General features: G+C 40.6%; 1 protein-coding gene across 1 annotated transcript; it reads left to right on the forward strand.

Annotated features, from left to right (window-relative positions):
* Positions 1 to 256: 256 nt before the first annotated feature.
* On the forward strand, positions 257 to 26,401 carry CSRP3 (cysteine and glycine rich protein 3). Its single transcript, XM_038404543.2, has 6 exons — positions 257 to 408; positions 10,878 to 11,009; positions 22,546 to 22,714; positions 24,137 to 24,269; positions 25,057 to 25,150; positions 26,210 to 26,401. Exons 2-6 carry the CDS (start codon positions 10,898 to 10,900, stop codon positions 26,281 to 26,283), a joined length of 582 nt encoding a protein of 193 aa, XP_038260471.1. The 5' UTR covers positions 257 to 408; positions 10,878 to 10,897; the 3' UTR covers positions 26,284 to 26,401.
* The last annotated feature ends 364 nt before the right edge of the window (positions 26,402 to 26,765 follow it).

Here is a 26,765-nt window from a genome sequence, read left to right on the forward strand (position 1 = left end):
TATATTTAAGGAGTTTCCTGATTTCAGTCTGTAATTTTATTTTTAAAGACTGAATCATACTTCACTTTACTCCAGTTTCAGCTCAAGTGTCCCCTCAATGAATTTATTTGTGATCTATAAAACTGCATTTAGAAATTACATTCTGGGTGTAATCTGACGAGATGCATTGTTCTCCATCTTACTCACAACTGGTGTTAGGGGGAAAAAATCCAAGGCTTTTGTCAGAAGTTATTTTCAGCCTGCTGATAGCAGTAGCATTGCTCACGTCCCTTTCCCCCTCTGTCCGTTTCCCTCCCCTCCCTTCTTATAGAGCCAATGCTGGTGACCACTGAGGCATATTTAAAGAGTGCAGGAGCCCTCCAGTTCAGATTCTTCATCAAGCCAAACAAGACAAGACAACCTAATCCGGTAGGTATAGTCACAAAGGGTTCTGGTGGGTCTATTGGCTGATAGGGACCTATGGAATCAATTTTTCTCTGCTGGGGATTATTTGTGGCCTACTGCTTTACTGAAAGGAATTTATGAGTATAGTGCGGAAGTGTGAGCTTTGTGGGGCTGACAGCTGTCCTGGGGCCATACGAGTTGATTGACATAGTGGCATTTAATAGTTTAATAAAACTGAAGATGCAGGGTATCGCATTAAAAAGCAATGGAATCATATTTTCCACCAGACACACTCAACATTTTAATATACAGGCTTAATAAGATAGCAGGACAAAAATGAATGGACTTTACTGGAAATTTCAAAAGACTCCAAACTCAGTTCAGCTGGTAATATTTATTGATTTTACACAATTTTTTAGATAAAAGGATTTTAAATTAAAAAAAATCAGTCAGTACAAATATTTTTAATCTCTGGCAACAGCTGTTTATGCGTTGATTTGGAATCAAATTCAACACATGCTCCCTTGATAAAACACTAAACAACACAGCATAGGTACAAGATGAAGCAATTCACAGGATGCAGATGTGTCTTTGTCTTTTGGAGTTTCTTTAAACATGAACCTAAAGGCTGTTTGATTAAACTAGCCTGTAGGGAACTCCGAACACTAGGGGGGAAATATTCTAGAAATGTGTGTGCGTGTTTAAAAATTCAAGTGTAAAATGAACATAATTTTAGTGAAGCCTGGCTCATCCTAGAAAACAATAATTCTGTCTCCATATGTTGGTAAAACTCTACAATGAGAATTTTGCATAAGGCGTGAAGGACTAGGAATGGCTCCATTATTATGACAAAGATTTATAAGTAGACAATTGTGAAAGTAAAAGCAACAGCTGATATTGTGGCATTAGCGCTAGAGGAACATACTGCGTAAACCTGATTCATACAGATCACTTGTAATGTGGGGCACTGCTGCCAAGACACAAGTAAATCAGATGGTTCTCATTTTCTAAAGCCAGTTCAAAGTATTTGGTTCCAGTGTCAGTGGTAGGGGAGTTTGTTGGTGTTTTAAAAATATATGTAATGCAATAAAGGGGGTTTTGACAAAACTGTAATATTAGCATGCTAGAGAATGTCAGACCAACAGGGAGGGTGTCTAATCAAGACTCCTGAGTAATTTTTCCAGTTTTAACTCTGGCTAATTCTTCAACAAGTCACTTTGGTGATTTTGAAAGAAAAGGCCTAAATGACTGAAAGCCAATGTGACTTGTGCTCCTACATCACCATTTTGAAAATCCCACCCTTAGGCTATATGCTTCAGTTTACCACTCTGGAAAATAGAGATGATAATATTTGCCTATTTCAAAGATGTTGGGAGGCTAAATTAGTTACATTAATTAGTCAATGCTATGTAAGTTGAAAACATTATTCATATTCCATTTGAATGTGTAAAAAGAAAAGGAGTACTTGTGGCACCTTAGAGACTAACAAATTTATCTGAGCATAAGCTTTCGCGAGCTACAGCTCACTTCATTGAATGTGTGTGAATATAAGTCATTATGAAAGTGACACAATGCTGCCACACTCAGCTATGTGATTTCACTCTGCAAATAGAAGTGTTTATTGTGTTGCAGTCTCATTTTGCTGATTACATTTGGTTTCTGTGAAGGACTTGTTTTAGATTTTGACCAAAATACCTGCACGCTTTTTCACATAAAATCATCAGTGACTGTGGGGCACTGCAGATCCTTAAATGTTCAACACAATTTACTCTGTCAATTGTGGCAGGAGAGAAATAAAATAAAGTGTTTTTTTTAAACGGTTAGGTTTTAGTACAGTATTAATAAATTTAAAAATATTTTTATTAAATAAACAAATGTTGAGAGGTGCTAGGTTTTTCCAACAAGAAAGACCACATTATAGCTGGTAGTTTAAAATATTAAATAAATTAGAAATTGCTATAAAACTAATATTTTGAAGAACAGTATAGTTCGTAGTAAAAATACCTGGCTCTTTTATAGCACACTTCATCTGAAGCTCTCCAAGTTATTCATAAAGGAACAAAAGTATCATTATCCCAATTTTACTGAGGAGAAACTGAGGCACAGGAAGGCTAAGGCCTGGATCCACAAAGGGATTTACGTACTTTGATGCTGAGCATCACAATACCTAACTTAGGCACCTGGGAGATCACAGGAACAGCACCGTGATCCACAAATCCTGAGTTAGGCAACTAAACTCCCTATACAATGAATGGTGAGAGATAGGAGTCTGAGGCCTGATCTACATTGAAAATTTACATTGGTATAGCTACACTTCTCCGGTGTGTTTTTTTCCACACACCTGAGAAGTGTAGCTATACCAATGTATACTGAGAGATGTAGCTATGTACACCCTTGAGAGATGTAGCTATGCTGACCGTAGGGTGACCAGATAGCAAGCGTGAAAAATCAGGACGGGGGTGTGGGGTAATAGGAGCTTATATAAGAAAAAGACCCAAAAATCAGGACTGTCCCTATAAAATTGGGACATCTGGTCACCCTAGCTGACCTAACCCATGGAGTGGACCGTGCTAGGTCGATGGAAGAACCCCTCCTGTCAGTGTAGGTAGTGTCTACCTCTACACTGAAGTGCTACAGCCACGCAGCTGTGCCGCTGTAGCATTTTAAGTGTAGACATACCATTACACTGTGATCCACAAAAGCCAGCACTCTAGGTGGCTCGATTTCACTAGATATGCTGATGAGAGGAGTGTGTCCTAAGTCCCATCCCACTCTCAGAGATAAGCGCCTAAGTGCAGCCTGCAGGGAGGTACCTATCTCCATGAATTGGAAGGGGGAAGATAGGCAACCTCTGAGCAAACCTACCAGATTGGACCCCTCAGGTAAGATATGTGGCCTAACCACACAGAACAGTTGGGTGCAGGAGGAGGCCTGGTTTACTTATAACTTTTAGCCCACTGGCTTGGATACTCACCTGGGATGTAGAAGACCCCAGGATTCAAATTCCCCCTCTGCCTAAGGAGGAGAAGGAGTTTGAACAGGGAACTGACACCTCTCAGGTCAGTGTATTAACCACAACGCTATAGAGTGATTCTCTGTGGCCCAATTAATATTTAATCAATGTGGAACAACTTCAGTTGGAGAGATTGAGGGAGCCCCACATCCGAATATCCCATAGCCTAGTGCAGAGGTTTCCAAAGTTTTTTTTGCTGATCCAATCCCCTTTGGAGATTCATGTCCATGTACACTTCCCCCCTCCCCCCCCCGCTGCCTTTGTAAGGGGGCAGGGGATGGATACTCATCACGTGCCAGCAGAGGAAGACTTTGCTCCCCGCAACAGTTGGGCAATCTCAGCTGCTGAGATCTGGCTTATTCCCGGCCTCCCCTCACACAGGGGAAGCAAACGAGGCACATGCTGAAGGGCTGGGGTCAGGAGGAGAGCGGAAGGCTGCACCCTGTGAGTAGTGGCCCCTCTGACAGACAGAGCCCGCTTCTGACCCTTCAGCGTGGTCCTGTCTGCTTCTCCTGCACAAGTTCTGTCTGGCAGGGGAAGCAGATGGGGCTCTGTGCCCTGGGGCTGCGCTGAAGGGCTGGAATCAGGAGGGGGCTCTGCCCAGCACAGGGGTCAGTTAGTACTTCTGGGTTGCTGCCTTCCACTCCCTGCTCACAGCCTCCCCAGCAGAGGAGAGTAACTGCTGCTTGATGGTGACTGCAGCTGTAGCAGTTGGGAAGCAGGAGAGGCAGAGAGCCTAGTCCTGGCCCAAACAGAGCCACATCCACTTCCCCTGCCCAACAAAGTCCACTCCTGACCCCCACTTCTCAGTGCAGTCCTGTCAGGACTCGCAAATCCCTAATAACCTTGCCATGCATGCCTCACAGTTTGGAATCTCCAGCCTAGTGGTTCGTGGCTTGTACTGGGCACTAAACAGGAGGTAGGCGTCTGGACTCCTAGAGGGAGGCAGCAGTGCCCAGGCCCACAGGCAGAACCTAGGGAACTTTTACTGCAAAAACAGGCACCCATAGAGTTAGGCAGCCGCTGAACAGGAGTTTTGTGGATTATAGTGGCACCCACAAATGGGACTTAACTGCCTAAATCTGGGTAACAGCGAACAGTGAACTGCAGCCACTGGGAGCTGTGGGGGGCCGTGCCTCCAGATGGTCAATGTAAACAAAATGTCTTGCAGCCCACCTGATGGGCCACGTACTGAAGGTTGCTGACTCCTGGTCTAGATATTTCTACTGTGCCTATCACTGTACTATCCAGCCACCATAATACCTTACATTTCCTGCTCTGCTTATTCACTTCAAAGCTAATGTGCAACAACCCTGGTATTCTGATAGTTGACTTCCATTATTGAACATCTTATGAGTTAGACCCAATAGTAAAGTGGTTTTTGCACTTCAGACAGATACGATGAGGTCTAGACCATCAAATTCATGTAGTGGTTACCCTAACTCATTGTGAATCCTCGTCTTAGAGGTGAAATGCTAAAGCCTTAAGTTTCTGGTAGCCCTGTCCAGTGCAGAGATTATATTTTAGGGCCATATCATGTCATCGATTTTTAATACTGCTCCTTTATGAAATTGAATTGAGCAAGAAGGGAATCCTGACTATGGGTCTGATCCCATGCCCATGGAATTCAACAGAAAGACTTCTGATTTGACTGGGTTTTGGATCCTGCTCTAAATCATTGGGTCCAGCTGCCCTGGCATTCTGATAAGCCCTAAATAAAGTGAATCATGTGTTTGTGGCTGCATGCCTGACATGTGAAAGTTGTACTTCATATGATAGCAGAGCTTTGATATGGAACAAGGTGGGACACTGAGTGCTAGTTGGCATGCCAAGAACAAGAATGCTACTCCAGCTCAGTGCCACTGTACAGAAATGCTTAAGTCTAATGCTGTTGCTGTCCAATGGCAGTTCAGTGGCTCGTGTGAAACAAGCATGGTGGTCACATTCGATTCCCTATGGTTACAGAAATCTCTACAAATCACAGAAATCACCACCATGATTGGCAGTCACAGTTGTCTGACCACAGATTTAGTGGGCCATAGAGACTAAGTCTGGGCTTTTCAATGGAGTTTGTCATCCAAATACCACCGGAATTTGGGTGCTAGGCCTCTAAATCCCTTGAGATCCTTTGAAAATCCCAGCCTAAGAGTACAATTTTCAAAAGTGATTTAGGAGACAAAATCCTATTTTCAAATGTGCCTAAGGCACTTGGGAACTCCTAATGCTTTTGAAAATGGGACGTAGGATCCTAAGGCACTGCGTTATTTTTGAAAATTGTATCCCAAATTACTAATGCACAGTACATGTTTTTCCTTCAACTCAGGTTTGAGGCCCATTGGTTGTACAGTAGCACTGAGCTGCAATAGAATTGCCCTGTCATGGACCTGTTCTGTGAATACACAGACCATATAAGGGGGAAACATAGCCTGAATAAGCAGAAACTGAAGGTTTGGAGGCATGCAGGAGTGCACTGTTTGCCAACAAGAGTTGTCTAAGGCTTATGTGGTTTCAGCTTCCATATCTGTACTGGATACCGTGTTTAGGAATGGACTCAAACCTGAGGGTGTACAAATCAATATACTTTACTACCGATACCAAATTCACTCAGATAACTGTGGTGAACATTCTTAAAGAGCATTCTGGGAACCTTAGCATAGGAGATTCAGCCTTTTGAAGATATCATGGTGTCATAAATATAAAGGGAAGACTAACCACCTTTAAATCCCTCTTGGCCATAGGAAAAAACCCTTTCACCTGTAAAGGGTTAAGAAGTTAGGATAACCTCGCTGGCATCTGACCAAAATGACAAATGAGGAGACAAGATACTTTCAAAGCTGGAAGGGGGGGGGGGAGAAACAAAGGTTCTCTCTGTCTGAGTGATGCTTTTTGACCAGAGCAGGAATGCAGGTCAGAACTCCTGTAAACGGCTAATAAGCAATCTAGTTAGATATGCGTTAGATTCTGTTTTGTTTAAATGGCTGATAAAATAAGTTGTGCTGAATGGAATGTATATTCCTGTTTTTGTGTCTTTTTGTAACACAAGGTTTTGCCTAGAGGGATTCTCTATGTTTTTGAATCTGATTACTCTGTAAGGTATTTACCATCCTGATTTTACAGAGGTGATTCTTTTAATTTTTCTTCAATTCAAATTCTTCTTTTAAGAACCTGATTGCTTTTTCATTGTTCTTAAGATCCAAGGGTTTGGGTCTGTGGTCACCTCTGCAAATTGGTGAGGTTTTTTATCAAGCCTTCCCCAAGAAAGGGGGTGTTGGGTTTAGGAGGATTTTGGGGAGGGGGGGAAAGAATGCTTGGTGATGGCAGCAATAAAGTCCAGGGGCAAAAGGTAAAATGGTTTGTACCTTGGGGAAGTTTTAACCTAAGCTGGTAAAAATAAGCTTAGGGGTTTTTTCTTGCAAGTCCACATATCTGTACCCTAGAGTTCAGAGTGGGGAAGGAACCTTGACACATGGTTTGAAATGTATGGATTCCCTGCAACTCCTCGTTTGAACCCCAGAAAAGTCAACTCTGTCTTCATGGGAATAATACTACTTTGCACCTGAATAGTGTCTTTAATACAGTGACCTCAGTGTGCTTTACAGACACTGACATAGAGGGTTTGCTTCCCCTACTCATGAAACACGTCTTCCTCTGGGGTGTAATACAGCAGCTGTTTACTGCCTTGGGGCAACGTGACACAATGGTGTAGGACAAGAATATTGCAGTAAAATTTAGTGTGTGTGTGTGTGATCCTTCTGGATTAAGCCTGAAAACTGAGTCCTTCTTCAGCAGGGAGAAAGAGCATTGCATTCATGTAACTGAGAGCAGAATTTGCTTCCCACATCTATGGCACTCTTGCCAGGATTCAAGATCAAGATTAAGATAAGATATTTGTCCTAAGATTAAGTTAAAATATTTTAAGATTCAGATTCAGGTAACAGCCATCCTACAAAACTAAAGGGTCAGATTGTCCATGGCCCTTCCATTGCACAGAGGTACATGTAGGAAGGGGATGCTGCAAGGTGTAGTTCATGTACTTGGAGATATGAAGTTGCAATTAGGGTGACTAAATGTCCCAATTTGATAGGGACAGTCCCGATTTTGGGGGCTTTTTCTTATATAGGCACCTATTAACCCCCACCCCCTGTCCTGATTTTTCACACTTGCCCTCTGGTCACCCTAGCTGCAATTCACCTCAAAATGGAAATGGAAGAGCTAGCAACCTGCCTCCTAACTTCACTTTTGCACTTGCCTGCAGAGCTGGCCAGTCCAGAGATCAGAGTGTGTGGTACCATCAAAAGATTCAATGTCCTTTGGGGGATATTTTCTAGCTTGACTCTTTTCCTCTCCATCAGGTGACGATGAAAAGCATGGAAAATGTGTAAGCACATGCAGTACTGTACTAATGTTGCTATAATTAACATCAGTATCAAGGGTTCCTTTCAGAGATGTAACCACTGCCTGTAACAGCGAGAGGTTCGTTATTGAACTTTATCAGACCTTCTCTGGGACGTTTGCTCCTTCACTCAGCTAATGACGTAATTTCAATCTGTTCCAACCAACTGCCCTCTTGACAGTTTGTCAGGGCCTGAGACCTGATCCTGCGAGGTGCTTTGCGCTTTCAATTACCACTGGGCCCAATTCGGCTTCCACTGAATTCCTTAACTTCAACTGGTGCACGCTTGAGCCGCTTAATTCCAAAGGGAATTGAAGAATATCAGGAGTTACTCAGCACCTTGCAAGATCAAGCACTGATAGCATTGTCACTGGATATTACTCTGAATTCTGGCTTTTTAATTTCCACACTTGAAAACAGTGCAGATAATTGGACTGGTGTAAGAGGGTGTGAGATTCCATTCAGTTCAATGGAGTTGCAACCCCATTATGTGTTAAAGGCCCCCATTCTATTTCCATTGATGCCAATTAGCAATTTATCACTAATTGTAATGGGAGCATGAAAGAAGCGTAGATCATTTATTAATTTCTCAGTTGTGTCATAATACTTATAATACATAATACATAATACTTATTTCTCTTTGTTTTCCATTATCTTAAAACCCTGGTTTGAAATATTATTTATTTTTTATTCCTGTTATAAGAACATTCTATCATATTTTCATTGTGCAGAGCTGAGTCATCTGATATATACGTGACAGGAGAACAGAATATTCCAAATTAAATTAGTTGATTTCCGTTCACGCAAAGACAAAAACAAATTAAATGAATGAGTTTGGTACAAAGTACTTTAAAAAAAAAATCAAAGAAAGTATTGAGGACAGGAGAAAGATTTCAAGGAGGGAACATGATGATTTTTATAAAGTGAAAGTTGCCAAACAAGGAAAATAATGGATTTTGAAGTCCAGTTCTATTCTGTAAAATCGGCACCTTCTTCCTCAATAGATCTGTTCTTGTATGTACTCATTATCACTTCCACTTACTTCACCAACTAAATCATGTTTTTAATCCTGTTAACACCACTAAGCTAAAACAGGTATGGGAAATTGAGTAGGATTCTATTCCATCTCTTACATACACTCTTAACTATGTTTCAGTTGCAGAATCTTAAATATTAGTGATGTTCAAACCAGAAAGAGCCAGCTTGGCTTTCAGGTTGAGTTTGCAGAGCTGGAAGCTTTAGACAGCTTATTTTCACTCAGACACTTGATCTAAACATCACTGAGATTATAAACATGAAACTTCACAATGTCTTTTTTATAGTTGATTTTCAAGGTGAAACTATACTTCAAAATGTGAACCAAATGACTATCAGCTGTTTGTGCTACACTGTTATGAGAAATTCTCCTCTATCTCTTGTTTGACAGCTGAAGAGGAATTTTGGCATAGTAGGCTTGATGAATCATTCAATGTTCAACATCTTTTCCTTAGCAAAGTATGTATCTCAGCTGTGAATTTATCAGAGCCAAATTGGAACAAGCTGACCCAAAGCTGGCTTTGAAAGAACAGTTAACTATAATAAGAAAGTGACTGGCGTTCCAAGAAGGATAAGAAAGGCCTGAGCCAGGAACTCAAAACAGTCTGATAATGTGACGTGCAAATGACAAGATGACATTCCAGTCTTCCTAAAAACTGTGACTCAGAAACATCAAGAAAACCCCAGGGCAAACCAGATTTGCTCTTGTTGTTTTAGAATCTGATGTACAACATGTTCAGCAGAGAGGACACTGGGGTTGGAGTCAGGTGACCCAGGTTCTATTTCTGGCTCCAACACTGACCTCATATGACCTTGGGCAAGTCACTTCACCTCTCTGTATTTCAGTATCCCCATCTGTACAAAGGGAATAAGAAGTTCACGTTCCTTTGCAAACCACTTCTGAGATCCCTGAGTGAAGTACCTCAGAAAAACTAAATATTATTATTCATTGTTGACTGGTTAGTAGTGCTGTTGAATCTGTTGTGTTTGCATAATTCAGAAGGATGAACAACCTGTATCCATGAAAAAGCGACCAAAAATAACATTAAATGTAAGACTAAATTCTGTAGGTCTGAATTCCTTAATCTAACTTCACAATCTATCATTTTGTAAGTTTAAATAAATATGGATACAGGAGATTTGCTTTATACTTCTGTCAGTGAACAAGAACACATGGTAGCCTGGAATAAAACAACAGTTGCTTTGGAGAGAGGTAATAAAACAGTAAAATATAGTATCCCTTGACAGATAAGGTTGGAATATTGATCCCTAGAAAATTTATAAGGCCAAATTCTGTCCTCAGATTCATTTGTAAAACTCCACTAAAGCTTTGAATTCTGTATATGATCCAGATCCTCCATAACTCTCTGCCTCACAAAAGTTAATGACCAAGGAAAAGGCCAACACTGCAGAAAAGCAGTATTGAAAGGGAAAGGTAATCTTTGGAAAATGCAGCCTCTAGATAGCCTAGATATTTATATATGGCCCCCTACTACCATAGAATCTGAGCATACATAATCTTCAGAGTATCCCTGTGAGATAGGCATAGTACTATGATATTTTCCTGTTTTACAGATGGAGTGATTTCCCCAGGATCACACAGGAAGTCCTTGTCAGAACAGGGAATTGAATGCAGGTGCCCAAGGCCCCAGCTAGCAGCCTAACCCCTGGAATATCCTTCCTCTTGATCATGGTCTATTGGACCATCTCACCTCAGCCATTGACTAAAGGCTGACCCAATATAGGCTGGCTACCAAAGGTCCCCAAGGGCCATTATAGCAGCCAGAGTTCTCAGGGGCATATGGAAGTTCTGGCAATCCCTCTTCCCCCACCTCCCTCAGTGATGCCCATATACCAGCCTCAGGGAGACAGAGTGGTATAGGAGTTACTACGCTAGCTCTTTGCCACCAGAGAATCTTCAATTACTGGGGTGTTACTCACGTGGGCAGCTATGCTGGCTTTGGGGCTGAGTGAACAAAAAGGGAGAATCCAAGTTGCTCTAATTAAGACTGGGCAATTTCTGCTGACAGTTCATTTATTTGCTTTTTTTAGGTAACACTTCAAACCCAAGGATGCCGAACTGGGGAGGTGGCACCAAATGTGGTGCTTGTGACAAGTCGGTGTATCATGCTGAGGAAATCCAGTGCAATGGCAGGAGTTTTCACAAGACATGCTTCCACTGCAGTAAGCTGAGCTACATTGCTATAACTTTGCAATATCTCCATGGCTCATTATAACTCTCATTTTAACACGATTCATTCCAATAACTTAGTGCTGCAGCAACAAGCTCCTTGAGTGTCATATCTGCTCAGAACCAGAGAATAGAAGACTTGATCTAATTTATGTTATTTATTTAGAATTTTTGTTCAGTGGGTGTGAAACATAGCCCTGGACAGAGGCCCTTAACACCACTGAGGATTTAAGTGGTACGGAGTAGAGGACTGTAGCGATCTCCTGGCAGCAGGATTGATTTCATCCTGAGCCAGCTTAATCAGAAATACGCATCTCATTTTGGGGAGACCCCCAAGGGGGAAGCAGTCACAAGTTACCTGGTCACCCTACTTCCCTGCTCCAGCACTGTACAGAGGGCCTACCTGAGCCACAAGAAGCCAGGAGAGAACCCCACCGTCACTGTGGGAGCAGCATAAGGCCACCATGAGCAGCTTTAGGCTGCCCCACATACTACTTCCAGTATAGGGAGCACCCCACATATGGGGCTGAAGGGGGAATCCCCATTGCACTGAAAAGACTAGAGGTTCTGGCTTTCTCCAGACTGCAGAGCAAGCCACAGATAGCTCAGATAAAGCTGCTGTAAATCAGAGCAGTTTGGTCAGTCTGGGGGTGAATGGGAAGGGCCCTCCTTTGGAGAAGCAGTAAGTTTATTCTCAGAGCCAACAGCCAGCCAACACCAGCTCTTCAGCAGGGTGCTCATGTGGGTGCTTACTCTAAAGGCAATGCTCCTAACAGAAAACAAATCACAACCAAACTGCTTACAGGTAGAAAGCCTTTGCATCCGGAAATGAAGGGCTGTGTCAGTTTACTTCTTAGTAGCCGCTCCTAGTAATTGGGTCCAGCTGCTCCAGCTTCCTACCTCTTCAGCCAGTGCTTAATTAGCAATGAAAGAGCTGCTGGGGCTCAAGCAATTGTTTTACTTTCATAACTGACAGGGCAGCTCAGAGGTGCCAGGGCTATGAACTGCCAAGCCTAGAGGTGCTAGGGCTCAGCCCCGGCAAGCCCCAGCACAAATTAAATACTGCCTTCAGCATAGGAGGGCAATACCCTCTAGCCTCCCCCTTTGCACACAGGCATTGCATGTTTTTATAGGGAAACTGGGATGTGGGAGAACCGTGACCCTGGGCATCCCCAAGGGTCTTTATCACTCATCACAGAATACAACATGCAAAGGAGTAGGTTTCAAATTGAAAAATTAGGTCTATAACAACTGCAAACACCAATTGTTTTAACTCACCCAGTCACACAAGAAGGCATTGCTTAATAGGAGACTGCAGGGGATGGCTGCCGTGAGAGTCCAGTGATGCTGACAGGAATTGGACGGGCCCGCAAACAGAAGTTGAAAGTTGCCTCCCTTCTGTATAGACTCCTTCAAAGTGCCTCCTCCATTGCCATTTCCTCCTCCTTCTTGCTCCTTTCCCTACGCAATGCTCATCAGAGCTCCCTCTTTCACTCCCTACAGCCAGCTCTGTGAAATTGACTCTTCCTCTCCATGGATCTACCAATCTAAGAGCTGCAGGGGAAAGTGGAGGAGCTGGGAATGCAAGGAGAGAAAACATCAGCTCAGCAGCAGCTGCCCCTACAGGAGCGAGGCAGTGGTGTGAAAAGAGGAAGAGGCAGCAGTGTCATAGCATTTACCTTGCAGTCAGGCTTGAGATTCAGGAACTTTACAGTGGTAACTCCAACATGGAAGTGGAGAATAGGTTGGCCAGAAAATATCTGGCCTGATCTCCACCCACCACCTGTGTCAGTAGAGAATTTTAGATTGGTAGTGGTTTGCACAAGTGTAAATGACAACAAAGTGCATGGTAGTGGAGGATAAGGCACAAAGTGTATATTTGTGAGTCACATTTTTTTAATCCATACACTTGGAATTTGGCCCACACTGAGGTAGCAAATTTAAATATTAATAAGTTAAATACTACAGTAAACATCTGAGACAGAAGCATGTTTAGGTAAAAAAAGTCAGAGATGGTCCTTGTAACAATTGGCTGCTGAGAGGTATGCTAACTGGTGATACTTTTCCCATGACAGTTAGTTCCAGGTAATACTGATCAGTCCTGGAGTAGGTGCATCAGTATCATGTTTGTGCACTATCATGTGATATTCTATGGCCGTACTGGGTGCTAGGACACACATCATCACTCATGACAGGCATGGCAGGCTTTCCAAGTAAAATAAGAGATTGCACAGACATGAAGAAAAGCAGTGTAGGAGTCTGAGGATGGGATTTGGAATCCTGCACACCCGAGTTCTAATCCTGCCTCCAACAATGATTCCTTCTGAAGCTCAAATTAGGCTCAAATTTTCAAAAATGGCTGTGTGTGCCTCAGTTTTTGGGTGTTCAGCTTGAGACATCTCAAGGTTGATATTAAGAGGCCCTGAGCACTTGCAATTCTGATTGACTGCATCTGGAATTGTGGCTGCTGAGCAGACTCAAGTTGGACAACCAAAAATTGAGATAATCAAAATTATAAGGTACTTTTGAAAAAACTGACCTTAACTGCCCTGCTTCTATTTCTCCACATGTAATTACAATGCTTACTTCATGGCTAGTGTGATTAGTTTGTTTATAAAGTCCTTTGAAGATGGTAAGCACCAAGTATAGAAAATGTAACCCAATCATGTAAACATTGGCACATTTTATTCTTCATACATTGTTAGTTGAAAAGAATAGAACACATCCCTTATAGCAAATCTTTTCCCCTTTAAAACTTAAATCTCATTACAGACCCAATCAAATGCTACAAATGGAAGCAGATTTTGTGTATATATCATTATTATAAGAAAGTCATTATAGCATGCAGTAGTAGCAACCAGTATAATTAAGGCTGCAAAGTAGTTTCCATAATAGCCCTGTTTTTAGATGCCCATGAAAATTTCCTTTGGAGTTTAAATTCTTCAGGCTTGGTCTCTGCCCAACAGTAAATTTTTGGTTTTGCATTAGTCATAATAGTTTACCTCATCACATCAATAGCTGTCTCTCTTAGGTTTGATGTAGCACCCATATTTTAGTACATAAACATTGACAGGAACACTGGTAACACGGCATTTTTTTCTTGACTGGAGATGTATAAGTATAGGGAAATAGTTCAACCAATATATTACATAGTACATCCAAACAAAACCAGCTATGTTAAAAGAACACTAGGGTTGCAAAATCAAGCATTCAAGAGTTAGGCAATGCCAGAATTACGGTGTCCTGTGGAACCGTCATTCAGCCTCCTTTTGTATATGTGTTATGATACAGTCTTTAATTACATAATTACGTGATCACATCCTGTTTTCTCCACAGAACCAGACCCAGTGGAAGCACTGAGAGCACAGGAGAAACTGCCTCTCTGCTCTCAGTTCTGACCCCCAGTGTCATAGCAGTCCTTCAGTAGCTGGAAGGAACAACTGCAGGGAAAATCCTGCTCCATCCCTGCAGCCTTGGGCTGAAGCACACTCAGTTGTTCTACAGGGATGGTGCATGTTCAGTCCATATGGAATCGTCAGAGAATTTAGCTGTCAAACTAACAAATCTCTACTGAGCGTGTGCAAATGGCGTTTTCTCAGAGGCTTATAACTGGGCCAGGTTTGGGCACATTTTCACCAGGATGGCAGAAGGCACTCCCTTTCCCCACACTCATGTCAAATTTCAAGTCCCTGCTCCAAAACAGGGAGGCACAAGACCGTCTCAATAAAATAATTGTAAAAAAAAAAATTTGAATGGGGAAAAACAATATTTCTCCCTAATTCATTATTGGAAACAGATGAACCTTTTTAGCTAAAACTGTAATAAATCTGACGCAGAAACCCAGCATGGAAAATTTTAGCCCAAATTGTTAAAGTTTGGCAGCAACTGAAAATAGGGTTTTATAATGGGAAGTGTCCTGCAACCTTAATTATAGGTGGCACTTACCTGCACTGAGTATAATTTGTCCTGTGAACAATATGAAATAACACTCCCTTGTGTGGATTGCTGTTTACCTATTTTGTTTCCCTCTTGGATTTTACTTAAAACACAGCTGTGGTGGATATTTGGCAGGATCTCGCTTTATAAACCTGAAACTACTTAGTGATGGTTTATGAACGGTCTCTGAGCAGATGACAGGTCTCAGAGCTATTTCAACAATAGCACTTCAAGGGCTTTTGCTCCATCTGTTGTGGTACATAGATACTCTATCCGTATGGTGCCAAAAATAGAACCATTTTATCTGCTGCTGGAGTTTCCATCATCCCTCAACTCCCACAGTAAACATAATTATCATTGCAGAACAGATGAGAATTCAGCAAAGAGTGATCAGGTTCACAAATTAACAGAAGCTTCTAGTTTTATTGGCATTAATTAAAAAAATAATTGCAAATATGTTTCTTTTTCCTGGATAGCTTTGTCTATTTTTGTCACTGTACTGCCTATTAGCAACTAGCGCCTGATCCAAAAGCCACTGAAGTTACTGGAACAACTCCCACTGACTTCAATGAGTTTTAGATCAGGTCCCTAGTGACACAGTTTGATCCATAACTTTTTCTTTTCATTAAAAGGAGTGTTTGAAAATAACCAACTAACCTTTCTGGAGTTTGAACTCCCAGCCCTTCTTTACTCACTAAGCACTTTATCTTTGCGTGCTAGTTACGTGAGTTAATCTACCTTTTTCTTCAAGTCACATAGTCAGTGTGTAAATTAGATGCTAGTCTTGACAAACCTGCAGGCATACTAAGGTGGGGGAGGGGGTGAAGTGATGATCACCCTTGTCCAAAGGGCATCTGAGAAAGGGCTTTGCACATAATGGTAAAGATTTTTCAAAAGTGGATGCCTCAATTTGCACATGCCATATTTGAGACGTGAGACGGGTACTCAGAACTTTCTGAAAATCATTCCTTTCCAAGTATTGGCTTGGGTTCCGCTCCCCCCCCGCCCCTTGAGAAAAAAGTTTGAGGCACCTAAAATTACTAGTCCCGTCTGAAAAAAACATGGCCACTATTTGCTAAACTTTATTGCTTCTTGGTTTTCATAGTATTGATGATATTGAAAGGTTCTGGATTGATACTGGAATTCAGTTTCCAGAACTATTTATTCATAGGACAGGGACAGCAGAAGCAATTGCAGTGTAGCATTTCTCAAACTGCCTCACCTGGGGAGGTAACTTCTAGGATGAGAGGGTAGTTTACTCTCAATGCTCATTCACTTTTTGGCTACTCTTCTGACACTGAGTGGTGCCAATTAGTGGTAGTTGTACTGTGGGCTTTTTATAACATGGATGCCTACTCACTGGGAACTGAACTGAGACCACTAACAGCTGTCAGCTCTTATTAACTTTTAGTCTCTTTCAGTCTGGGCTAGATTTAAACTGGTGACCTAGAGGATAAAATTTTGTATCCTATTACCAATGTCTGACATTTCTATGGCACCTTCCATTAAAAGATCTCCAAGAGATTTAGCAGGGAGTTAAACCTTATAATATCCTTGCATAAAGAACAGAGCTGGTACCTATCTCTCTTTGGTGCTTGGTTGTCGAACCTTATCTAAACCACCCCAAAGAAACTCTAGTGTAGTTGAGATCACAAGATATTTGAGATTCTTATTGTTTCTCTCACACCAGATGTGAAATATGGCAAGATAAAGGAACAGAATTCCTAATTGAGTTTCTATCTGGATGCTTTAAGCATATAAATGACTCTAGTGTTGCTCAAGTTACTGTTGTGATGGGAAGAATATTGAAAGAATTGGCATATGAAATTGCAAGTCCAGTAACAAGGATTTTTAATAAATCTATCAAAATCGGTAGTTGTACCATACGACTGGAGAATAGCAAATATAGTACCTATATTTAAGAAAGGGAGAAAAAGTGATCTGGACAACTACAGACCAATTAGTTAGACCTCAATAGAATACAAGACTGCAGAACAAATTTTGAAGGAAAGAATAATTAAAGACGTGGAGGTAAATGGAAAATGGGATAAAATGTAACATGGGTTTATCAAATGTAGAGCATACCAGGCTAACCACATGTCTTTCTTTGACAAGATAACTGATGTTTTAGACAAGGCACATGCAGTAGATCTGGTTTTCAGTAATACATTTGACATGGTACCACCTGCAAAATTATTATTTAACCTGAAGAAGATGGGGATTTGTACAAGAACTGTAAGCTAGATAAGGAACTGGCTGGAGGGGAGATGACAACAGTTGTGTTGAAAGGAGAACTGTTGGGCTAGGAGGAGGCTTGGTCTTGGGACCAATCTTTAGTTAATATTTTCATTAAGAATCAGGCACAAAAGTAAGAGTGTGCTAATGAAATTTGCTGATGACACAAAGTTTGAAGGCATTGTCAATACAGAGGAGGATAGGAATATTATATAGGAAAAACTGGATAACCTTGAGGACTGGAGTAACAGAAATGGGAATAAATGTAATACAAGAAAGTACAAGGTCATATACATAGGGACCAGTAAGAATCTCTGCTGCAAGTGGGGGCTCATAAGTTGGAAATTACTGAGGAAAAGAAAGACCAAAGTGTATTAGCTGATCACAGTGTATGAGTCAATGTGATGCAGCTGTGAAATAGGCAAATGTGATCCTAGGCTATATCAGGAAATGTATTTCCAGTAAGATAGGCAAGTATTAAGGCAAGTACCTGAGGTAAAGCCTCATTTGGAATACTGTGTACAATTCTGGTTGGCCATGTTCAAGAAAGATACATTCCAACTGGAACAGGTGCACAAAAGGGATTCTAGGATGAACAGGGGAATGGAGATCCTATCTTACAAGAGGAGACTAAAATAGCTTGTCTTGCTCAGCCTAGCAAAAAGAAGGCTAAGAGGAGATATGATTGCTCTCTATAAATACATCAGGGGAGTAAACTCCAGAAGGGATCAGAGCTATTTAAGCTAAAGGACAACGGTGTCACAAGAACAAATTGACCATGAACAAATTTAGGCTGGAAATTAGAAGATTTCTAATCATCAGAGGAGTGAGATTCTGGAACAGCCTCCCAAATAGGCATAGTGGGATCAAACTACCTAACTAGTTTTAAAATGGAACTTCATAAATTTATGAATGGGATTATATGATGGGTTGCCTCCATGCAAGGGGCTAGACTTGATGACCCAGAAGTAGTGCTTAATTTGTAATGAAAGAGGTCCAGGGCTCAAGCAATTAGCTGCTGCAATTTTTTTCCTTTCATAACTGACGTGGCAAGCCCAGAGGTGCAAGGGCTATGAACTGCCAAGCCTAAAGGTGCCAGGCCTCAGACCTGGCAAGCCCTGGCACAAATTAAGTACTGCTCAGGAGCTCCCCTCCAGTCTGATATCCCTGCTGAACTACACTTCATGAGAAAGGAACCTCTTATTCATGAGGTCCGGTGTTCTCTAATGGTTCATTAGAGTTTCCATGACTAGCTCTATTAAACCCCAAAATCAAGCCTTCTGGGCTGGTGGGAATCATGAGGATGATCAAAGGTCTTATTTTCTGTTTTAGTGTACCCCTTATGTGACTTGCCTTGAAAGGCACCAGATTCTTCTCTGCCTAGACTATTACTTACACTGCTTCTGAGAGAAGCTTTCAATTTCTGGTTATTCTTTTCTTTCTATTCAGAAATGCCATTAGTGATGCATTCAAAGTAAATCAGAAGGTTATAGCTGAGGGGATTTTAGAAAACTAGGTAGCACAAGCTGTACACTCAAGAAGTTTGATGTTTTCTTTTTTCTCAGAGTGGCCCCTGGCCATCTTGTCTTCACCCCATAGGCTTATTTTCATAGCGAGTATGTAAGGGTCATTCAGAGATGATTCATGACTAATAACTTTGCATTGCATCTGGTGAGTGGTTCCAGGTCTTCAGAAGGATTTTCTAGAGATAAAACTTGTGTGGAATCCTATCCAACACACGATACCAATGCATAGCACCAGCAATTCTAAATATTGCCAGGAAACCACAAATGTAATGAAGTTTTAGATATTTTGCAAATATTTTCTGTGGTGATACAATTTTGGCCAAAGCCATATCTATTTCAACCACCAGGTAAGCAGTCTTCTGGGTTGGGCCCAAAAGCTCTTTTTGAAAGTTAGTATCAACAAATGGGTTTGAAACATTTGGCAAAATCAGAAAATTATTTCTCTGGACACCACTTTGATTGGAATATTATCCATGAGTGATTATAAATATGTAGCTTGCAAGCTGAGCCTCACTGTGATCAAGTCCCTTTTTTCACCCACAAAAGGGACCACCCACCCCTTCTCTCTGATAATTTGACCCCAAATGTTTAGAGCCAGGAAGCAGATAGTTTAGAGGAGGTAATTTCTCTAGCTTACTGCTCTATTTATCTATAGGACTGGTACACCAAATGCAGTGCATACTGCTCCAGCGATAATGACATAAGAACAGCCATACTGGCTCAGACCAATGGTCCGTCTAGCTCAGTATCCTGTCTTCTGACAATGGTTGGTATCAGATGCTTCAGAGGATGTGAACAGAGCAGGGCAATTTATCATCCAGTTCCAGCTTCTTGCAATCAAGCAATTTAGGAACACTCAGAGCATGGGGTTACATCCCTGACCATGTTGGCTAATAGCCATTGATGGACCTATCATCCATGAACTTATGTAATTCTTTTAAAAACCCAGTTACACTTTTGGCATTCACAACATTCCTCTGCAATGAGTTCCACAGGTTAACTATGCATTGTATGAAGAAGCACTTCTTTATGTTTGTTATAAACCTGCTGCCTATTAATTTAATTGGGTGACCCCAGGTTTGTGCATTACACAAGGGGTAAATAACACTTCCTTCTTCACTTTCTCCTTACCATTCATGATTTTATAGACCTTTATCATATCAGTCATCTCTTTTCCAAGATGCACAGTCCCATTCTTTTTAATCTCTCCTCATATGGAAGCTGCTCTATATCCCTAATCATTTGTGTTACCCATCTCTGTACTTTTCCCAATTCTAAGGGTTTGTTTACACTTACTGAAGGATCGACACTGCGGCGATCAATGGATTGGCAGTCAATTTAGCGGGTCTAGTGAAGACCCACTGAATCAACTGCCAATCACTCTCCCATCAACTACTGTACTCCACCTGATCGAGAAGAGTAAGGGGAGTCGACGGGAGAGCATCGCCCATCAACGCTGCACAGTGTGGACCCTGCGGTAACTAGATCTAAGCTACGTCTGTTTGAGTTATGTTATTCACGTAACTCAAATTGCGTAGCTTAGATCGACTTTCGCCTTTAGTGTAGACGAGGCCTAGGATATATTTTTTGAGATGGGGCAACCAGAACTTCAGAGTATTCAAGCTGTGGATATGGCATGGATTTATTTAATGGCATTATAATATTTTCTGTCTTATCTACTCCTTTCCTAATGGGTCCTAAAATTCTGTTGGATTTTTTGACTGCTGCTGCACCTTGAGCAGATGTTTTCGGAAAACTATCCACAACGATGCCAAGATCACTTTCTTGAGTGGTAATAGCTAATTTAGACCCCAACATTTAGCATTTATCAACTTTGAATTTCATCTGCTATTTTCCTGACCAATCATCCAGTTTTGTGAGATCTCTTTGTAACTCTTTGCAGTCAGCTTTGCACATAACTATCTTGAGTAATTTTGTATCATCTGCAAACTTTGCCACCTCACTACCCCTTTTTCCAGCTCATTTATGAATATGATGGATGGCACTAGTCCGAGACAGATCCTTGGGGGATCCTGCTATTCACCTCTCTTCACTGTGAAAACTGACCATATCATTTAACTAGTTATTCATATATGAGAGAACCTTCCCTCTTATCCCATAACCCTTACTTTGCTTAAGAGCCTTTGTGGAGGGACCTTGCCAAAGGCTTTCTGAAAGTCCAAGAACACTATAGCCACTGGATCACGCTTGTCCACATGTCTGTCGACATCATCAGAGAATTCCAATAGATTGATGATGCATGATTTCCCTTTACAAAAGCTGTGTTGACTCTTCCCCAACACATCATGTTCATCTATGTGTCTGATAATTCTGTTCTTTATTATAGTTTCCACCAATTTGCTTAGTACTGAAGTGAGGCTTGCTGGTCTGTAATTGCCAGGATCACTTCTGGAGCCTTTTATAAAAACTGGCATCACATTAGCTATCCACCAATCATCTGGTACAGGGGCTATTTAAACAATAGGTTACATGTCACAGTTAGGAGTTCTGCAATTTCATATCTGAGCTCCTTCAGAACTCTTGGATGAATACCACCTGGTCACGGTGACCTATTACTGTTTAATTTATCAACTTGTTCAAAACCTCCTCTATCGACACCTCAATCTAGGACAGTTCCTCAGGATTTGTCATCTAAAAAGAATGTCTCTGTGAGAATCTCCCTCCCCTCCTCTGCAGTGAAAGCCGATGCCAAAAATTCATTTAAGCTTCTCTGGCCTTGACTTCCTGGAGGGACCTCTTCTATGTTAAGCGGGGGACTCATTCAATCTTTGGCCTCTATGCTCAGGCCTGGCAGGATGGCTACTACTACTACGGTCGCTACTATACCAGGAACAAGGCTTAGGGTCAACTCCTTTCTATAGAGCAGTCAAAAGACACTTTTGGTTAGTACCAAACTGGGTTAGATTTACAGTGGTAACGAAACTGGCTCTTTATTCCCTTTCATGACACATTCTGTTCATCTTGGATATTTCAGTAATAAATTAGATATCCTTGGGAAATGATTTTTATTTATCAGAGACTCAAACATGACTTGAGTGGCATTTTTGCATCACAAACAAGAGCACAATCTCAGAATATTGGTAAATGCTGAGTTTAAAATATATTAATATTTGTGCTTATAACTGACAGCTGACTGACTTTTTTTTTTTTAAACTGTTTTAAAGGATGAGAAACTGGGGTGAGGGGGGAAAGAGGGAGTGTGCACATTAGTAACCAATATCTTTGTCCCATCTAACAAAGGGAAATCAGATTTCTCCAAAACTGAAATTTCACTTGAGTGGAATTCCTGTAATATTTCAGTTCAATCATGATTAAGGGCTTCCAAACAGATGTATGTGTTATAGGCTATTTGCCTTTATGCGGGGAACTTCTATTAATGCTGAAGAGGTTTATGCACAAAGATCAAAGGTTAAATATAGCCCTTAATCTTCTGCTTCATGTTTTTCCAGGATGCAATGGCAAGCATATTAAAAGGGTTATAACTTTCCTTATTTATTTTTGCAGATACATGCTAATTACTTCAGTGAGAGACTACAGCATAACTTTATCCCATATCCAAATTTGTAAACATTTATTTACCCTGTAATAGCTATACATCAGAACTCCTTTCTTCCTATTTCTGCTATATTCTTTTTTAGATTGGGTTACCAGAAATAAACGCAATGTTCCAGATGAGAGCACACTATTGATTTTTATCAACCATTTTCAAGAACAAAAAAATGACAACTGGTATTACAATAATTCTGAGGTATGTTAATACCCAGATTTGTAAATACAAATTTTTATATGCACTTTTGTTCTCTATTTTTAGTGGCTTGCAGAAAAGCTCTGGACAGTACTACAGTAGCAGCTCACGAATCTGAAATCTATTGCAAAACGTGTTATGGGAGAAAATATGGCCCCAAAGGTATTGGGTTTGGACAAGGGGCAGGGTGTCTCAGCACTGATACTGGCGAACATCTAGGCTTGGATCTGCAACAGTGAGTTACATCTCATTGATTATACCTTTTTTTAAAATGTATATACTCCATTTATTGGACACTTCATGAGGTTTCCATAACATCATCTAGCATAAGTGACACAAAAAATGCAATCATAGGGTTTTCTTCCCTGAGTCTCTTCATTTCTGCAAATTTTTAATAATGGTTCAGTCTCTTGAAAGCTTTCTTTTTAATTTTTTCCTATTCCAATAGGCAATTATGGTACAGGAAACCTTGCTTTACATAATCACCACAGACCTAGATAGTCACTAGAACTACAATTTGCTAGTAGTTGCACAATGCCACAATCTTGTTCATCATAGAACAAGAGAATCAAATATATTTTCCTCCGAGTGGCTACATTGTACTTATAGTTTACTAATATTGTAATAGTCACAGTACCCTGTGCTGTTAACTTTTTTCTCTCTACAGAAAAATATCCATTATAAATCCTCTCTCATGGGTCACATACCATTTTGAGGATATATGACTCTACAGAGGGATAGAATCCTGACTGCAGATAACTGCCTATGTCACTACGCTTCTATAATATTTTTTTGTGATTTTCAAAGCTGCAAATTTCTAAATGACTTCAACATTTTCCTCTGGAATTACTGTAATGAAGCTAATATATCCATATTGAAGGTACAAGCTTAGAGAGCGTCTATCAGTATTGCTTTGGCACAGGCGCATTCATTACTGAGACTGTCACACCAGGAATTTTTAACTTTCTGTAGGCTTAATGACATGTTGCAGTCTGACAATCCAGGAATTCAAAGGTCACTCCATGAATGACTAAGAGCTGACACTGGGTTGGGCTGATAGTTCAGAAAAATGGTTTCAACCTATATTTCTGCATCTGAGCTTGACATAATATAGGCCTTTTGAAGGCAACAAACAAAAACTACTTGCTGATGCTTTACAATGAACAAAGAGGACAGCATTTCAGATTCCTGTCTCTTTTTATTAACCTCTCATTAACAAGTCCCAGCAGCTAGCTGATTAGAGAGAGAACACCGAGTATTGCTGCTTTGTATTTTTCAGTACATCTTTAATACAGATATTTTTTTTATTAGACTTCCCATTTGCCTCTCCCTTTCTGTTAAATACAGTCTTTTTTGCGCACACGGCCACTGCTATCCTTCTGGCCAGCTGTAATATTATGACCAGCTGCTATTCACTAAAACCAAGGCAAATGTCATATGCTACCTTAGTCATAGCAATAGCTCCATAGCATTGTAAAATGCACTGACTTCTGTAGAATTTTTTTATTTTCTCGTATTACACATCAAGCTTCATGTCCTGTAACTTAATACTGTAACCCTTCCAAAAAATATATTGAATTGGAAAGAAGATTTTGAGAATGGAAACATGATTTTTCAAGCTATGTTTAAATGTACTGAAAATCTCTGTTTCCATCAGCTCACCAAAGCCTGCTCGTCCTTCTACGCCTACCAACCCTTCAAAGTTCGCCAAAAAGTTTGGAGATGTGGATAAGTGCCCCCGCTGTGGCAAATCAGTATATGCTGCAGAGAAAATAATGGGAGGAGGGAAAGTAAGGGATTGTTGCATGTTTTTTATTCTATTATTTTAAAAGATCTTTTAAAATTGTTTGGTTTTAAGTTTTCTGCTGAACTATACCAAATTGAGAGAGCTTCTCCCCCCTCCCCACCCCACATAGCTTCTGCCATTTGCAGAGGCGGTTTTATTACGCTGGCATTAAGCATCTCACGACACACGCTGCAGCAGTGCAGCTGCACCAGTACAGCTGTGCCGACTGCAGCTCTGTACATGTAGACACGCCCTAAGACACCATTTTCCCAACACCCCCTGTGCCAGCCACAGTAAATGCTTGTTTATTTTTTAAGCTTGTAATGATTGTGTAGCTGGGAAAAAAGAAGCCAGTGTCATGTAACCTGCTACCATTTTGTGGATCCTAGTTTGGGAACTGCTGTTCTAGGATCAGTCACTGAAAATTCTCTGCAGTCTTGAAGTTTGAAGGAATGGCTAACATGCAATTGCTGTATAGCCCACGGGGTCGGATTCAATTGGGCTGACCACCATTTGAGACATTTCAGCGGGTAAGAAGGTCATTAGGAGTCACATACTAGGATAGGGTACAATGACAAAAATCAGCACAGTGACCTATTGTGACTAAAATGGAACATGTTACCGAGATGAAATGAAAATTAATGAAACAATTTCAGTCTTTTTATCCAAAGAAAATATAAAGCTATAACTCTTTATATGTTGCTTGTCAAAGTTTCATACTAGCTACTTGATATAATCTAGGTATGAATTTTTTGTAATGTATAATGTAATGTCTCTGCCTTCTTTCTCAGCCTTGGCATAAGACTTGCTTCCGTTGTGCTATTTGTGGAAAGAGCCTAGAATCTACAAATGTTACAGACAAGGATGGAGAAATCTACTGTAAAGGTAAATACAATCTACTTATGAGATATTTCTGCCATATGGTTGAAGATATTCTTCTAAGACTGTTCTACTTGGACAAAGTGTGGGTATCACCACCTATCTTTGTTAGATACCTGAACTTGGGAAAGTAGATTTAGTTCACCCCCTTTCTTTGCTTTAAAGAAAGCTCTATAATTTGTACAGTCCCATAGCAACACCAGTGTCTCCTCACTTATTGGGAGTGAATTTAAAAAGCAAATTATTCTATATCTTCCATCATAAATATTAAGTCTTCTAAAGTTTGGGATCACTCTCCACTAAGAATCACATAAATCATTTTGCAGGATCAATGTGGGCAAACCTCTGCATCTGAACTGGTCCTCGCTGATTTCAGTGGGTTTCCACAAGGACACAGGTGTTTGCCCACAAGCTTCTCATTATAGGATCATGGTCTTAGTGGAGATTCTTTCCAAGGAATGTTACCCTGGGAATCAAAGATCTTCACAAATATGGTAACAGCATTGAAGACAATGGATTTACTTTGGATTTCTCTCTCTCGGATATGCAAGTCCACAGAGTCAATCCATCTTTAAAAATAGTCTGAAAAGGGTATGAAGAATTTTATGTCTATGTTCTAGGTTGGGATTGTCAAAGACGCCTAAGGGAGATTCAAGAGGAATTCCCTTAGGCCACCTTTAAAAATCAAAGCCCTAATATTTATTCCACATGCTCTGCAAACAAAAAGCATTCCTGTGAGTTAGAATTGCCTCTAATATCTATAGCCTAGTGGGGTTTTTTTGTTTGTTTTTTGAGTATTTTACAGTACTGAAAGTTGTTCTGAGAGGAGCTTGACTTTACCTCAGACAGAGCTAACAAGTTTGTCTATCTCAAAAGCAACAAGAGTGAACAAAGTTGCATTGCCAGAGTTATAGATGTGCCTGAGAAAGAGAATCCATGTTTATTTTATTCTTCCAAGCCTTCCAAGCCATTGTACTTAATTTACTTTGATTTCTAATTAAGTTTTTTTAGTATTACTTACTACATAAAAATATTAACTAACTTTTTTCTCCATTTCTTTTGCAGTTTGCTATGCAAAGAATTTTGGTCCTAAAGGAATTGGGTTTGGTGGCTTCACTCAAGTGGAAAAGAAAGAGTGAAACTTTCTATATCAGACACATTTCATACTTCTGTTGATGCCACAGATTGATTGTTTGCCAAGTAAAACAGTGATGCACTGATAAGAACCTGGGGCATTTTAAAATAATTTATGCTTCTCCAATCTCACTGGAGTGATTTGTAAGGTTATTTCTTAAGAAATTATTGCAGTAGCTAGAAAATACATTTTGACAAAATGGATTTATTCTACACTTAAAGAGCCTATTATTTTGCTAAATTCTAACTTAGTTGTGAACAATAGTATTTCTTACACTACTACTTATCTTGTTAAAAAAATGACGTTATAATAGCTCTGTGGACTTTGCCACTATTATTATCCTTGGTAAGGGGCTATAGGAAGGTGTTTTGTATTTCTACCACTCCAACAGAGAAGAATCTTGCCCATATTGTCTATCCTAATTCCTTAGTGAAATACATTCTGATGTTATGGTGGTGCTATGGTATGGGAGGAAATTTTTTTTTT

This window comes from Dermochelys coriacea, chromosome 6 (genome assembly GCF_009764565.3).
Source record: "Dermochelys coriacea isolate rDerCor1 chromosome 6, rDerCor1.pri.v4, whole genome shotgun sequence".
Taxonomy (NCBI): domain Eukaryota; kingdom Metazoa; phylum Chordata; order Testudines; family Dermochelyidae; genus Dermochelys; species Dermochelys coriacea.

Bases quoted from the DNA above. Each gene is read 5' to 3' on its own strand.
- CSRP3 (XM_038404543.2), top strand. From the start codon at position 10,898: ATGCCGAACTGGGGAGGTGGCACCAAATGTGGTGCTTGTGACAAGTCG. The intron at 11,010-22,545 runs GTAAGCTGAGCT...CTCTATTTTTAG, and splicing joins CAAGACATGCTTCCACTGCA to TGGCTTGCAGAAAAGCTCTG. The intron at 24,270-25,056 runs GTAAGGGATTGT...CTTCTTTCTCAG, and splicing joins AAATAATGGGAGGAGGGAAA to CCTTGGCATAAGACTTGCTT.